Source organism: Lingula anatina, chromosome 6 (assembly GCF_051362555.1).
Source record: "Lingula anatina isolate TDL-2025a chromosome 6, LinAna3.0, whole genome shotgun sequence".
NCBI classification, from domain to species: domain Eukaryota; kingdom Metazoa; phylum Brachiopoda; class Lingulata; order Lingulida; family Lingulidae; genus Lingula; species Lingula anatina.
Window position 1 is genome coordinate 6,448,720 of NC_141772.1, and position 14,244 is coordinate 6,462,963.

At 36.7% G+C, this 14,244-nt stretch overlaps 1 protein-coding gene across 3 annotated transcripts in view; it reads left to right on the forward strand.

Annotated features, from left to right (window-relative positions):
* Window positions 1-14,244, forward strand: part of LOC106178356 (uncharacterized) — a 54,969-nt gene continuing 40,725 nt past the window's right edge. The window contains exons 1-11 of one of the 3 annotated variants that reach the window (XM_087015883.1): window positions 1-113; window positions 449-583; window positions 1,021-1,144; window positions 1,563-2,140; window positions 2,358-2,521; window positions 2,815-2,939; window positions 3,187-3,341; window positions 4,088-6,276; window positions 6,500-6,871; window positions 7,407-7,522; window positions 8,643-8,861. In XM_087015883.1, the coding sequence (XP_086872009.1) occupies window positions 455-583; window positions 1,021-1,144; window positions 1,563-2,140; window positions 2,358-2,521; window positions 2,815-2,939; window positions 3,187-3,341; window positions 4,088-6,276; window positions 6,500-6,871; window positions 7,407-7,522; window positions 8,643-8,861 (4,171 nt within the window). In that variant the 5' untranslated portion in view covers window positions 1-113; window positions 449-454. The remainder of the gene's footprint in view (window positions 114-448; window positions 584-1,020; window positions 1,145-1,562; window positions 2,141-2,357; window positions 2,522-2,814; window positions 2,940-3,186; window positions 3,342-4,087; window positions 6,277-6,499; window positions 6,872-7,406; window positions 7,523-8,642; window positions 8,862-14,244) is intronic. The other 2 variants (XM_087015881.1, XM_087015882.1) reach the window with 2 other exon arrangements.

The following is a 14,244-nucleotide window of genomic DNA, read 5'->3' on the forward strand; positions in this document are numbered from 1 at the left end:
GCATATAAACATAGCAGCGCCATCTTCAGAAAGATAACACCGCGAAATTCACACGTGTGGTTAGGTGTTGACAGAAAATACGCTTAAAAATTTAGTCGTTTCAGCAATAGCTGGTGAGTAGAATTTGCACAGAAAGAAACACCACTAAGTGAAGCTCTTTTTATTTATATTATAGCTTTAGCCTCTTTATATACCGCTCTAAAATGCTGAATTATATCTCGCCAAATTTGTTGGAAATTACTACAGGCAGTGTTAATGTTTCAAAATTCCAAAATTGCCAACGATGGGTTTTTATTTTGCACCCTTTGTAGTATATGATTGCATTGGCTGTAAGGGGTTATTAGTCAGATCGAGATAGAAAAAAAAAACTAATTGATACAAATTATTAAAATTTTTGTGTCTTTAGACTTAGTTGTTGATAGTTTTTCCCCTATTTTAATCTTTGCAGACAAAGATGTCCCGAAAAAATAAAATGTGGGAAGATGGAAAGAAGAAGGTTATGGAGAGACTCGGTGAGATAGAGGACCTGCAGAAGAATCTAGTGAACTGTATTGAAAACCTTACAGGGCCTGTATGCAGAAATGTAAGGTCATTCATCAATACCATAAGTATTATTATTATTATTTCTGTTTTGTTTTATTTAAAACAGAATAATCTAAGGCAAAGCAAATTTTTGAGCCATACTTTACATAAAGTCATTTCAGAGAACAACTTAATCTCAGACACCCCACCCCCATGCATACACAGAAACTAACTCCCATGGGAAGCCCCGGACTATCACTGAATGCAGTGGGAATAAAGTTAGTTCGTATAAACTAAGTTGATAAAACACATTCTAAACTGTCGCTAAGAAAACTGGTCATTTGGACACACCAGTTAAGTCTTTTTTCGGTCTAAGATGTCGTTGACGTGTACTTGATTGAATTATTATTTTTCATTGAAAACCACATCAGAATAATCACTGTGAAGTCTAGGTCAGCTTAAGTTGAACATATCTAGAGGGGTTTTTTGTCATCCTAGGGACGGGCTCTGCTGGAAGTCCAAGACAAGTCACAATTCTTGCAGAAGTATGCCTCTGTCATGCAGAAAATGGAAAAGTGCAGAAATGCTCTGTTCCTTGCATCAATGACCCTTGATGAACAAGGTAAGAAATTAAACCTTTATGAATGTTTTGCTCATGAATTTATCCATTGGGCTTTTTATAGTTAAAACTATAGGTGGTATTGTTGATGACCCTATTGTCCTGGTTTTTCAGCTGTGACCATACATTTGTACTGTATAACATGTTTTATCAAACTTAAACTTCATGATTTTCCTGGATGTTCAAAGTAAATCAGGTTTTACTCTTACAGGTTGATGAGGTAGATGTTGCATCTTATACATGGGGAATGCACAGTTCATGTGTGGATATGTCTTCTTTTTGTGTGTTTTGAAAAAAAGTGTAATTTAAAGTATAATTTGAATTATTGTGTATGGCCGAGTAAAACTTATTCATCATAGAAATGTTAATGTTTTAATGACATTCTGTTCTGAATATTATATTTTTTCAACAATATTTGCAGAAGAAAACCCAGAGTCTGTTTATCAGAACCCTGCTTTTGAAACCGAAATCTCCAGCAGTAAGGGAGCCTGTCATGATCAACATTTGGAAGGTGCTGCTATCTTGAACTCTTCTCAACCACTACAAACTAGTGCTGTCACCTACAGTACACCACCAGGTCTGGTACCACTGGATAGTGCTTCCACCTACAGTGCACCACCAGGTCTAGTACCACTAGATAGTGCTGTCACCTATAGTGCACCTACTGTTCTGTCACAGATTGTCAGTGAACAAAACACAAACTCTGTTACATCAGCCACTAGTGGAAAGGAAGAAAGTTTTGTAGCCAATATTTCAGCATCCTTCATCCCACCTACAAACTCAGATGGACTGCTTGGTCTTAAAGCTCCCTCAGAGGCATCTGATACCAGCAGAACTTCTCTCTCAAATATAACAAAAAATACAAAGGAGGGCTCACAAAGAAAGAAAGCAGCAGGGAAAACACTGAAGAAGAAAAGAAGTAAAAGTAAAAAGGATGTAGTAGGTGACACAGACAGTAGGTCTACCAGTACAGGTGCAGGTTCTAGTGCTACATCAAAGGTAAATTTTTAGTATGTTGCATTTAAAGCTACTTTGGTAACTTTTATCTGGGCATTTTCTTCATAAGTGCTTAGGTTTTTTCTTATGTGAAGCTCATTAATATTGCAATGGGTCATTTACTCTATTTATGCCTATTTTTCAATCATACTGATTCATACGTGGACATATATGATGTTTATACATTTTAATAAGTGTAAAGTAATTTTGATTTGAACAGTCTTCACTTCAGTTAGCAAAGCCATTGGGTCAGTGCATTATTCCTACCATGTCATTTGTGGAAGGCTGCTCACTAGATGTTATTATCACAGAAGTCACAAGTCCCTGGTTTTTCTGGGCACAGCCAGCTCTCTCTGAGGCAGAGGAACTGGAGACCAGAATGTGGTAGGTGTTCTTGTGATTGTGTTCCTATGGGTCTACTAAGAGATTTTAAAAAGTTCTTTAGCCTGTTGTTTAACCTAGTTGACCAAGATTTGTAACAGATTATTTAAAATTAATTTTGGAAAAAAATTTATTTTTGAATTGCATTCTTCGATATTCATACATTCAGCACATTCTGATGCTGAAGAATAGATAGAGGAATGTGCCAAATGTTTTTTTGTTTTTTTTTTGTCTTAATATCAGTAAAAAAATATAAAGTGGTAATTGGATTCAAAGTAATTTAAAAATCAATTTAGGGTCTTCTATGAAAAGGGACATGAAGAATATAAGCTGCAAAGTTTGCCTACAATGGGCAGTTTTGTGAGTGCCAAATACAATCATAACAACAGCTGGTATAGAGCCAAAGTCATGGAAGTCTGGGGTATGTATTCTCTTTCAAGCCACGGGCATTAATGTGTTCTCTTAAAAGAGTTGGGCATTAATGTATTTTCTTCCAAGAAATGGATGTAAATGTACTATTTCTTTAAAAAAGACAGTCATTAAGGTATTCTCTTAAAAGAGATCAGCATGAATGTATGCTGTTACAAGAGATGGGGATTAATGTGTGCTTTTAAAAGAGATGGGCATTAATCACATTAAAAATTAATAGTTATTTGTTGTATTTGTAGATGCCAGGCCAGAAGATGGTTGTAGCCAAGGCGAAGTTGATGTCGTCTATGTGGATTATGGGAACAGAGAGCGCTTGCCATTGGACAGAGTCCGCCACCTGGCTCCTGACTTTGCCCAACTTCCAACCCAAGCTTTCTATTGTGCTCTCTCACAGGTAGCTGGATTCACTGTGATCGATACGTGTTGTGTGATTATGTATATTTATGAATTGTGATTTTGGGTGCTTGGTGTCAAATTGGATTGATGTTGTGTTAGGTGTGACAGTGTGTTTAGTGTAATGTTTGGTTTGACATTGTACTAGGTGTGACTGTGTAAGGTTTGACACTGTGTTAGTTGTGACTGTGTAAGGTTTGACACTGTGTTAGGTGTGACTGTGTAAGATTTGACATTGTGTTAGATGTGACTGTGTAAGGTTTGACATTGTGTTTAGTGTCACAGAGTGGTGCATCTTGTTTGACGTAACAAAGTCTTTTGTTACTATTAGTTGTTATTGCCTTAGATTTTAAATGTAACAATCTACAGTATTAATAAGAGCTAGTGGAAACAGGGTCACATGTGACATTGCATTTGTTTTGTTAGATATGTCTGATATGTTTTGCACACGATACCTAGTTTCTTTTGACCTAAGTATGATGTATAGTTATGTAATTGATTGAACATATTATTACGAACACCTCAAAATGTATGATTTATTGCCGTGTATTAACTATAAAATAGAGTGCTTGCAAATCAATAATAAGTATTTGTTACATAGGTGCTGTCAATAATACAAAAAAAAAATTAATGAAACCAGGCACTTGATGTGTTAGTTGTGACTGTGCATGGTTTATGTACTCTAAGCAAGCCACAGATTGAATTTTGTTTTTTTTTTCATGTAATTTTGTTCTCTCATTGTTTTAGGTTGCGCCACCAGATGGCAGTGGTGTATGGTCTTCAGAGTACAACCTGATATTTCTCCGCCTGGTGGAGAACAGGATCCTGCATGCCTCCATATCCAAAGAGCCAGACTGTCCTCTTTTATTCCTGGAGCTCCACTTCCCTGGTCAACCACTACCGGTCACTGCGGCCACAGGGGGCATGGTCAGTGGACCCATCACAAGCATCATGGAGAGTGTCGGAGACTTGATGAGAAAGTATAACGCTGCCAAAATGATGTCCAATGCTGAGATTGCTTCCTATATCTTTCCTAAGTCACCTCTTCACTCTCCAGCAGAAGAAGGTGCTCCCTCACAGTCGTCTGTGTTAGTGCCACCAGAGGGCAGCAATTTACAGTTTTGTGCAGACGACACTCAAGAGAAACCAGATGGAATGGTTTCCTTAGCAGAAATTGTAGTGCCAAATGCAGTGACCTCTGGTGCTGGGTCAAAAGAACTGAACCAAGTTGGAGGTGCAGAACTTGGACGTAAATGTGGTGAATTTAGTTCAGACTCAAAAGGTGACAGGAAAGTAATGGGTGAAAAAAGTGACAGAAATACAGAGTCTGCAAGTGGTGACAGAAATACAGAGTCTGCAGGTGGTGACGGAAATACAGAAGTGGCAGGTGATGACAAAATAACAGAGCCCGCAAGTGGTGACAGAAATACAGAGCCCGCAAGTGGTGACAGAAATACAGAGCCCCCAAATGGTGACAGAAATACAGGGCCCACAAGTGGTGACAGAAATACAGAGCCTGCAAGTGGTGACAGAAATATAGAGTCTGCAGCTGGTAACAGAAATACAAAGTCTGGTGACAGAAATACAGAGTCTGAAAGTAGTGAAGCCAACACAGCAAGAAAGGCTGACACCAACACAAGAACCTCCCCATCTGATTTAGGCCTAGTTGTAGACAAGAAGCCAATTGCTGTGCAGGTTGAGACAGAAACTGACAAAGTGGAAAATGGAGCCAATGAAATTCCTTCTACAGAGCCTTCAGGTCAAACCAAAGTGCAACCCATCGGGGAGAAAATTGTGCAACCTCAACTTGAGTATAACGATGATGATCTTGCCAATGAGATTGCTGATTTATCTTTTGATGAAATACTTGACAAGGAGATTGAAGCCTCTAGAAATGCCAATGCCAATGCAGCTGATCTTGAATTGGGACAGATCACCAATGCCTCTCAGGAGTCCAATCCCAATTTGCAAGAAGATAGATTTGTAATGACACCAAGAAAGGATCAGGAAAGAGAATTCTCAGATGTACCTGACTCTTCAGTTAAATCAGTGGGGGCAGAAAAAATCATTACACCTCAGCAAAGGCTCAAGAGTTTGGGGTTTCCAGAAAGGCTGCCAATGAGCTGTGAGTTTCAGCAAGAATTTCAAAGTTGGCTGTCAGAAAATGACACAGAGGATGATTCCTCAAAACTTGGCACTGCAACTGGAGGCCTGGGGGAAGATTGTGAAGTAGAGCATTTTTCAGAGCCAGCAAACAAAAAAATAGCTGAAGGGTCTGTCATGGCAGAAAAAGCTGATGGACAGAAAAAGAAAACTGCAAGATCCCCTTTAACAGTAATAACCCCTAATAAAGATACATCAAAAGTTGCTGTTGATTTATCACTATTGTTGAAGGACCTTTCCTCGAAAGAAAAGAACTCTGCAAGCAGCAACCTTTCCAAAACAGAGACATCTTATGATAGTTTACCCAATCAGGGGGAATCCAGATCTCAGACCACCCCAGTGAAACAGTCATGTTCCACACAGATGGAGCCACAGACTCCACCTCAAGACAGGACAGGAACATTTGGTCAACATTCTGCAGCAGCAGTGCCCATGACACTCGCTCAGTCGTGTTCTAGAACTCCATCTGGCCCTGGGTCTTCCACTCCTCGTGCTACAACGCCAACTTTCTTAAAGAGTCCAAAGTCTAACAAAGGGGTGCTGCCTGACCAGCAACTGGACATCCCAGAGGACGGTTGCCTGCAGATGATGATGTCGCACATCGAGTCACCGAATCATTTCTACGTCCATCTTGTGACCCCCAGGTCAGTCATGTTGGACCAGATGATGGACGAGCTGAATGACCATTTCAGTAAGATTAATCTCCCTGTGCTAATGAAGTTTTTTGAGGGAGATGAACCAGCCAAGCATGACATTTGTTGTGCATTGTACAGGTTAGTCAACTGACATCATGACAGTACATTTCTCTGTTTGGCACACTTTTTTTTCCACTTAAAAAGTATAAAAGTTTTGTGAATTTTTTTTCTTTTTTTGTGTGTTTAAAGTGAACCACATTAAGATATTTTGCCCAAAATTTTATAGGCTAGTAATAACTAGTTCCCAAATTATTAGTCCCACCAGTGATAGATTCATACAGTACTTGGATTTATTTTTCAGGAATGATAAGAAATTCTACAGAGTAGAGGTACTGGGGATGAGGTACGAGACCAGTTCAGATACTGAAGAGTCCCAATCCACCACCGCTTCTAGTACAGATGATACTCCCAAGTGCTGTGCTGTCAAAGTTCTGTACATAGACTATGGCAACTCGGAGTGGATCCCACGAGAATATATTTATCCACTCCCGCCAAAATTCTTTGGAATTCCACCACTGGCTTGGCGGTGTAACCTGGCCGATATTTCTCCAGTGGAGAACAGAGATGACCAGCAAGAGATTACCCAAGATGGATGGGGATATGAGACTGTCAAAGAGTTTGAGAAAATGACTGGTTACAATGATGTGCTGCTGGGATACATAGTTGAGCCCTTGTGAGCAAATTTGATATCTTTGCGGGGTGGATACAGAGATATTTTTCTGACAGACTTCTTAATTATCTTTGTTGATCCATCCTACATTTTTGACCGTCTTCCGACAGAAAAAAATAGATACCCGTCAATGTAAACTTGAAAATCAAGATCAAATTTTGCTTAAAAAGAGTTTTGTGTTGATGGTGAAGAATGATCATTACTTTTCCATGAAACTATGTAAATGACTTCTATTTCAAAGCGCAGAGGTAGATTTATAACTAGAAATTTTAATTAGGATATGTTCGATATGTTGGAAGAATTGCCCATTCTGGATGTGATTTCCAGAGAGATTTTCAATATAGGATCTTTGACCAGAAATCTTATTCTGACAAAAGCACATCCCCAAGCTTGTTTTGGAGACATTAAATTCACAGAAAGTAGGTGTCATAACATTAATTCCATCAACATATATTTACACCTTATATGCATTGACAATGTTTGAAATATTTCAGCAGTAAGGTTTGACTCAAGAAAACCAATGACTTAATATTTTTAGCCCCACAAGCAGCAAGCAGTCCTTACACTTGATACTGTTGAACTCAAGTGGACCAAGTGATGTCTGGGTTAATGGGGAACTAGTGAGAAGAGGACTGGCCAAGTCTGAAGTCTTTGGTTAGTATGGATAAAGATTGTGTTAGATGTGTCAGTGAGGCAGCATTATGTTTGACAGTGTATGTCATTATTGTGTTTGATGTGACAGTATATGTCAACATTGTGTTTGGTGTGACAGTGTATGTCAACATTGTGTTTGGTGTGACAGTGTATGTCAACATTGTGTTTGGTGTGACAGTGTATGTAAACATTGTGTTTGGTGTGACAGTATATGTCAACATTGTGTTTGGTGTGACAGTGTATGTCAACATTGTGTTTGGTGTGACAGTGTATGTCAACATTGTGTTTGGTGTGACAGTGTTTGTCATTATTATGTTTGATGTGATAGTTTATGTCAATATTGTCTTTTGTGTGATAGTGAATGTTAACTTTGTGTTTGGTGTGATAGTCTATGTCAGCATTGTGTTTGGTGTGATAGTCTATGTCAGCATTGTGTTTGGTGTGATAGTCTATGTCAGCATTGTGTTTGATGTGATAGTCTATGTCAGCATTGTGTTTGATGTGATAGTCTATGTCAGCATTGTGTTTGGTGTGATAGTGAATGTTAACTTTGGCCATGGGATGACAGCGTGTAGCACATAAGATAAGTTTTTGGTTCCTCAGCATTTTACAATAAACATTTTGGTTTGGTATGATATGTATACAAAACAAAACACACCAGGTTGTATTTAATTTGAAACTGTAAAACACATAACATAATATATATATATATATATATGCTTGGTATTGATATATGACAGTCATGCAGCATTATGTTAAGCTGGTGATATGGACTATAATGTTGTGTTACAAAATGTAAAACGACATTTTGTTAGGCGTTACAATGTTTAAGAGGTAACATTTTATTATGGGAACAATGATCATGTACATATGAATGTGCATGTGTGAGAAAGATATCATTTTAAAAACGTAATATGGACTGTGTTAAATGGTTAATGAAATGGAGTGTGTCGCTTTTGGTGAGAAATTTTCAGTATAGTGTATAAGGTTTCTTCAGATCAGAGACATTACTTTTGAGTATGGCAAATCACAATTTTTTTTTCTGTTGCACCAAAAAAGCTTTAAAAAAATTTAATGAATATAATACATTGTTAATAAATTTAATACATTGTTTTTACAGGCAAAGAACAAGCACAAAAAGCAGAGGATATCTTGATGGAATCAGAGCAAAGTGTAAACCCTGGAGAAAATAATAATGCTTTGGCCCCCTTGGAAAAGAGGAGTGAGAGCCCCACAGCAGAACTGCAGAACTGGGACCCCATGGTGGAGGATCATTTATCCAATAGAAACACGTATGCCATAGATCCAGATGACCCTGGGGTAGCCACCACTGGACACGGTAAGAGTGTGCATGTGCATGTGCATGTGTAAATGTGTATGTAAATGTCTGAGTGAATATGTAAATATGTGTGTGCATGTGTATCAGACATTTTGAAAACTCTGGAAGAACTACTAGTCCTTTGCTGGTATTTCATACCAGTGTAACATGAAAATCTGACTCCCGCAGTCAAAGTTACGTAATAGGTGACTGGCAACCACAGATTGCTGCTGGTCCTTTTTATTTTCACCTGCTCCAAAATTTCTTGGAAAAGTTATCTATGAAGACATTTTTCTGTGTATGGGTTTAAAATCCAGCATACAAGATGGAAGGATTTTATTTCAAAATTTTCATTGGTTCCGAACTCTTTCTTTTGACATTGGTCTATTTGCCTAGCTGAAAATTTATATTGATTCAGAAGTAATTTGTCTGAATAATTTGTTGCTAGTCAGTCAGTTCTGCTTTAAAATGGGAAAATCCAACCTTCTGACCTAATATATCGAATGGACAACCAAAGAAAAATAAAGTGCCCAGAATATGAGTTTTTTAACAATGCAAACGTTATTGTTAATGATTCAGTTATATTGCACATTACACTTGACATTGAATCAACATCTTAATAGTATTGACCCAGCTGGTTTTGTAATAACCCCATGGCACATGGCAATTCAATAATCAAAGTTCAGAAATGCAACCGAGACGAGAAAATCGGGCCTTAAGTGAGGACAGGAGATGAGTAGATTTGCATCCCCAGATATTACCTGACTCTACAGCAATATCTACAAGACTCGGGCAGGTGTCTCACCATCTACGATCATATTAGGTAAGTGACTATTTTTTTTGCCTTGCACGGTTTCCTAAATCTATATCTTAGACTGTGCGGTAGACTTGAATATGGTAAATGATTTCTTGCATCAAGATTGCTGTATTGTATTTTGTGTTCTCTTTAGCTTTCTTTTATTGGGTTTTCCTTAAATAGAAAAGAAGAGTAGACATTTTTCGTATTGTTTACTCTTGTTCTTGTATGCTGGCAGTTTAATCAAAATGTTTTATTATAAAGACACCTTTTCTGAATCAGTAATTAGTTTATTACGGAATTCTAACAGCATCTTCTAAATGAAATGTTATTGAAAAAGGTATTTACATGTTAATTTGTTGGGTAATGAAGGTGATTTGAGCATATACCGCAGCATTTATCATCTTACCCGTTGAGATAAATGGAGTAAAGTAATGCAGACTCATTGCACGAGCCTTCTCTATTTACATCATTAATCAGTTATTCCCTGTAATGTGTATCACTTTTGCATACAAAGTGATACTAATTATCTGACTTGGTGATGTATTTGATGGTAAATTCACAGGATGATCTTTCTTTAATGTTTCCAATTAGTGATTCGTCTCGGATGTATTTGACAATGTGTATTTTAGATGTTATTCAAGGAAATAGCGTTGACAATGGCAGTTTCATCTTACAGTTGATGGTATTTAAGTTGAAAACTACCAAAGGCACTGTTACCAATAAAGTAATTTTCAAAAGGTCGCAGTGGCTGTCAGCAAATTCATGAGTAAATGTGTTCTGTATAGTGTTTTCTCTGTGAATATGTCACATTGTCTGAAAATTTTAAGGATCTTCACTTCTGATTAGAAAATATCATTTCTGTTATAGTTTTATTTGTCTTGATGTTCAATTAGGTGATTACTAGTGGAAGATCCTAAAAGAAAAGTCACGAGTGAAATCTGCGCTATTGTGCAATGTTTTATTTCAACTGCAAATAATGTTTCAGTCTTGACTCATTTGGAATTGTGCACACAGGAGATAAGTCATTATGCTGAGGATTTGTATGAGCTCTCTTTATAATGAGATCAGGAAGACAACATCAGACCAACTTTGACGTGTTTGATTAATCGTGTAGACATTGTTGGGAAATGTAAAATAATCACGCAATGGGTACCCAAACAGCCATTAAACATGCATCAATATTGAATTTATCTATCTTTACATCCTGATGACGAGTAGGAAGCTAGGTTGTCATCTGGAATATGGGCAATTAGTATAAATCTTGAATAATGAGATTTACGTTGGACGGAAAAGGAAAAACATTTATTTAAATGTCAGTGGTTTGCTCAATTATGCTGTGTTAGTTACTCGCTGGGTTTCCTTGATTGGCAGAAGGAGAAGAATGTCACTTTCCTTTGTTTCTAATAATATCTGCCTGCCATCATTGGTTTTTTGTCATCCATTTTTCTTTCCTTCCATTGGCTGTTTCATTTATAGATTGCTGCTTGAATTTGAAAGGAAATGTATTTCCTCGCATTGTTATTTTATAATTTCTGCAAGATTACAGAATCTTAGGAATGACTGGAAGCATTGATTTCTTGTTTTTATACATCTGGTTTTATTAGTGTTGCCCTGGATGAGGATTGAAAGAGAAGTGAATTTTCATAAAACCATTGTGCACTTCATATATAAGAATTGTATACTAGGCGAATGAATGTTGAATTTCTGGAATTTTTTTATGTGCACAGGTATATCAGAAATGAGTTTCATTCATTTACAAATACCAGTGTTTTTAATGCTCTTGACTATGTGCAGGATTTATCCTAACCCATACACCTACTTAAGATTAGAAATACCTGACAAGTGCTAGACTAGATTATAAAGACATTTTTGCCAAATGCTTTAAGTTATTTACCTACTTTGGATCAGAAAAAAAAAGAAGAAAAGACCATTTCAATTTATATTTTTTTCAATTTATCATTGAATAAGATGTAACAAAAAATGATGTACAAAATGTATAGGATATTTAGATTTATTAAAGCAAAAATTAAGCAGGGGTGATTTTAGTATATTAATGTCTGATGTCACATGGTAAATTCACAGTATTTTCTCTTATGGATCAGGCCAGTTAGGGAGAGTTTGAGGGGGGGGGGGTTGCCATTTTGACCAGGAACAATCTGTTCTGTGCCCAAATTGGATATTGTGCTGTCTCCTGTAATGACTTGCACTGTTATTTCCTTTTTTTATGGCCAATAGAAAAATATTCCCCATTGGCAGCCATTGGTTTTGATGATACCCATCAACTTTGAAAGTGGATAATAACTTTGATTGTCCTCATTTTTAAGTAATTTGATTTTTTAGTAACTTTTCAGGTAAAGTATTTGAGCTTTCAGTGAGTTTGTCATTGATGATGGTTTATTGATGTACTTAGATATCATTTGAAGGTTTCCATATGGCTTTTATGCTCTGATGAGAATCAGTCATTGTTTTTATTCTTTTTTGTGTGTATTTATTGTTTTTCTACAAATCTAAAATTCCAAATGAAACCGCCAATGGTAATTTTTTCCTTTTGTTCTGTAAAAGCACTGTCTAATAAATTGACAGACATTGTATTTATTTATTTATTTTTAGATTTATTTTATTTATTACTACTTAAAGGATGAAAGACGTAAAAAAGTACAAACACATACTCCATTTGTGGACACACCCATTGATTTATACGCCAGAAAAAGCCCACGGACCCATTTTAACCTGATTTTGTTTTTTGTATTGATTTCTTTTGCAAAGACTCCAGGTATTATAGTATTTACAAGTTCATGCTGCCTCTCCTAGACTTCTTTTGTTAAATCATGCTTTGGCATGTTAATTTAGGATTCAAACTAATAAATTACGAAGAACGTCTATAGCTAAAGATCTGCTGCAAATTTTCATCTCTTTTGGCATGTAAACAGAGCATTTAATGTTGCAATGACTGTGTGCAATGGTCCTGCAATATATCTTCCAGAACTCTTCTTTTCAGCTCCTGCCCAGCAGACAGTTAAAGCTACTTGACTCCCTATATACTTGCTACAAAATAGAAAAGTTTTCATTTAGAAAATTATGTATGTTTTGGTATATGGATTAACTTGGAGTGTCCTAGATTGGTAGTTGTTAAATAATTATTCACATCATAAAATAAGTCGTGTTACAATTCACTTATCTTAGGCCTATTAAAAAAAAATGTGGCCATGAAAATGTATAACTATGGGGTACTTCTGAACCTGAAACTCCATAGTGTGTTGGTCAAGAAGCACTGAAGAGTTGTTGAGGATGTCTGGAAAAATTAAGTAATCATATCTGATCTCATCAAAATTCTGCATACGGTCCCTTTAAGAAGCTAAATTTAATGCTTAGTGCTCAGAAAATTGCCATTGCTACTCGGCAGCCTATAATTGAAGTGCAGGACAAGACATGGCAGTAATGGTCCCAGGGGACTGGTGATTTATATTCATCAGTGACAGGTCTGTTGTTGAATATTATCATGGTGTATACTGATGCACTGTCTGACCTATACTGATAGCAGCTCTTTAAAAGCCAGTGGGAAATTTCAAAATTCAAAGAATGGTTTCAAGGAAATTGATTCTTTTTGTTTTGTAAAATACATACAGGAAATTGGATGAGTAAAATGTAGACAGATGGATGCACTTACATTTAGATATCTGTTTTTGTTATCTCTACCATGGGAGTTGCTGTTCAGACAGTCATAGTTCAGAAGGTTTTGAGTTAAGAATCACCATTTCTAGAATGGATCAGAGAAATTCACTCTTTACACTGATGCATTACCTACTTTCCCAAAAAGGAATCATTGTATACTTCTACGAGCCTTGCATCATGGGAGACAGAAGTGGGCATGGTATTGCTATATAAGACACACCTGGATGTCGAAAGTAATCAAAATGAGAAAGTTGTTATAAAAGGTTAAAGTATGTCTGTTTTCATTGAATGAAATGTAATAAATTCTAATTTTCCCCAAAATTGCTGGTTTTGGACATGCTTTACCACATGCCATCCCACAATGCAACATTCTCATCTAACACATTCAGCACCCTATCACATCCATACATACAGTAGATATATCCAAGGTTGTCTGTGTTCATCTAATTTTATGTGATGTTTATGGTCACTGTGATTGAATTGAAGCAGTAATGATTGAATGATTCTGGATAGGAACTAAAAAGAAAAGATGTTAAAAATTCCATTTGTTGCCAGGAAATCATGCAGACAATACCTTAATTGACCCTTATCGATAAATTCCTTTATTTCCCTTCTAGTAGACATGTCCAAAGAAAACAACTTGGAGATCTTAAAGTCATTTGGTTTACCACAAATACTTGTTGTGTTTTGTTTTCCTGGAAATCCTGATTCTTTGACATTAACGTAATTGCTCCTTCAGGTGAACCTTTCACGATTTGTTTCTTAGATGGACTCATTCCGATTGAAAATATTGTTCTACATTGATCTACATAGATAGAGGAAGAGATTAATATCCGCCTTTATCTAGAAGTCTTGGGGTTTCTAGTTTTACTTCAGTTTTTAGGGCACAAAGTACATTAACATAGGGCTGATTCGCAATGAATTAATCAGAAG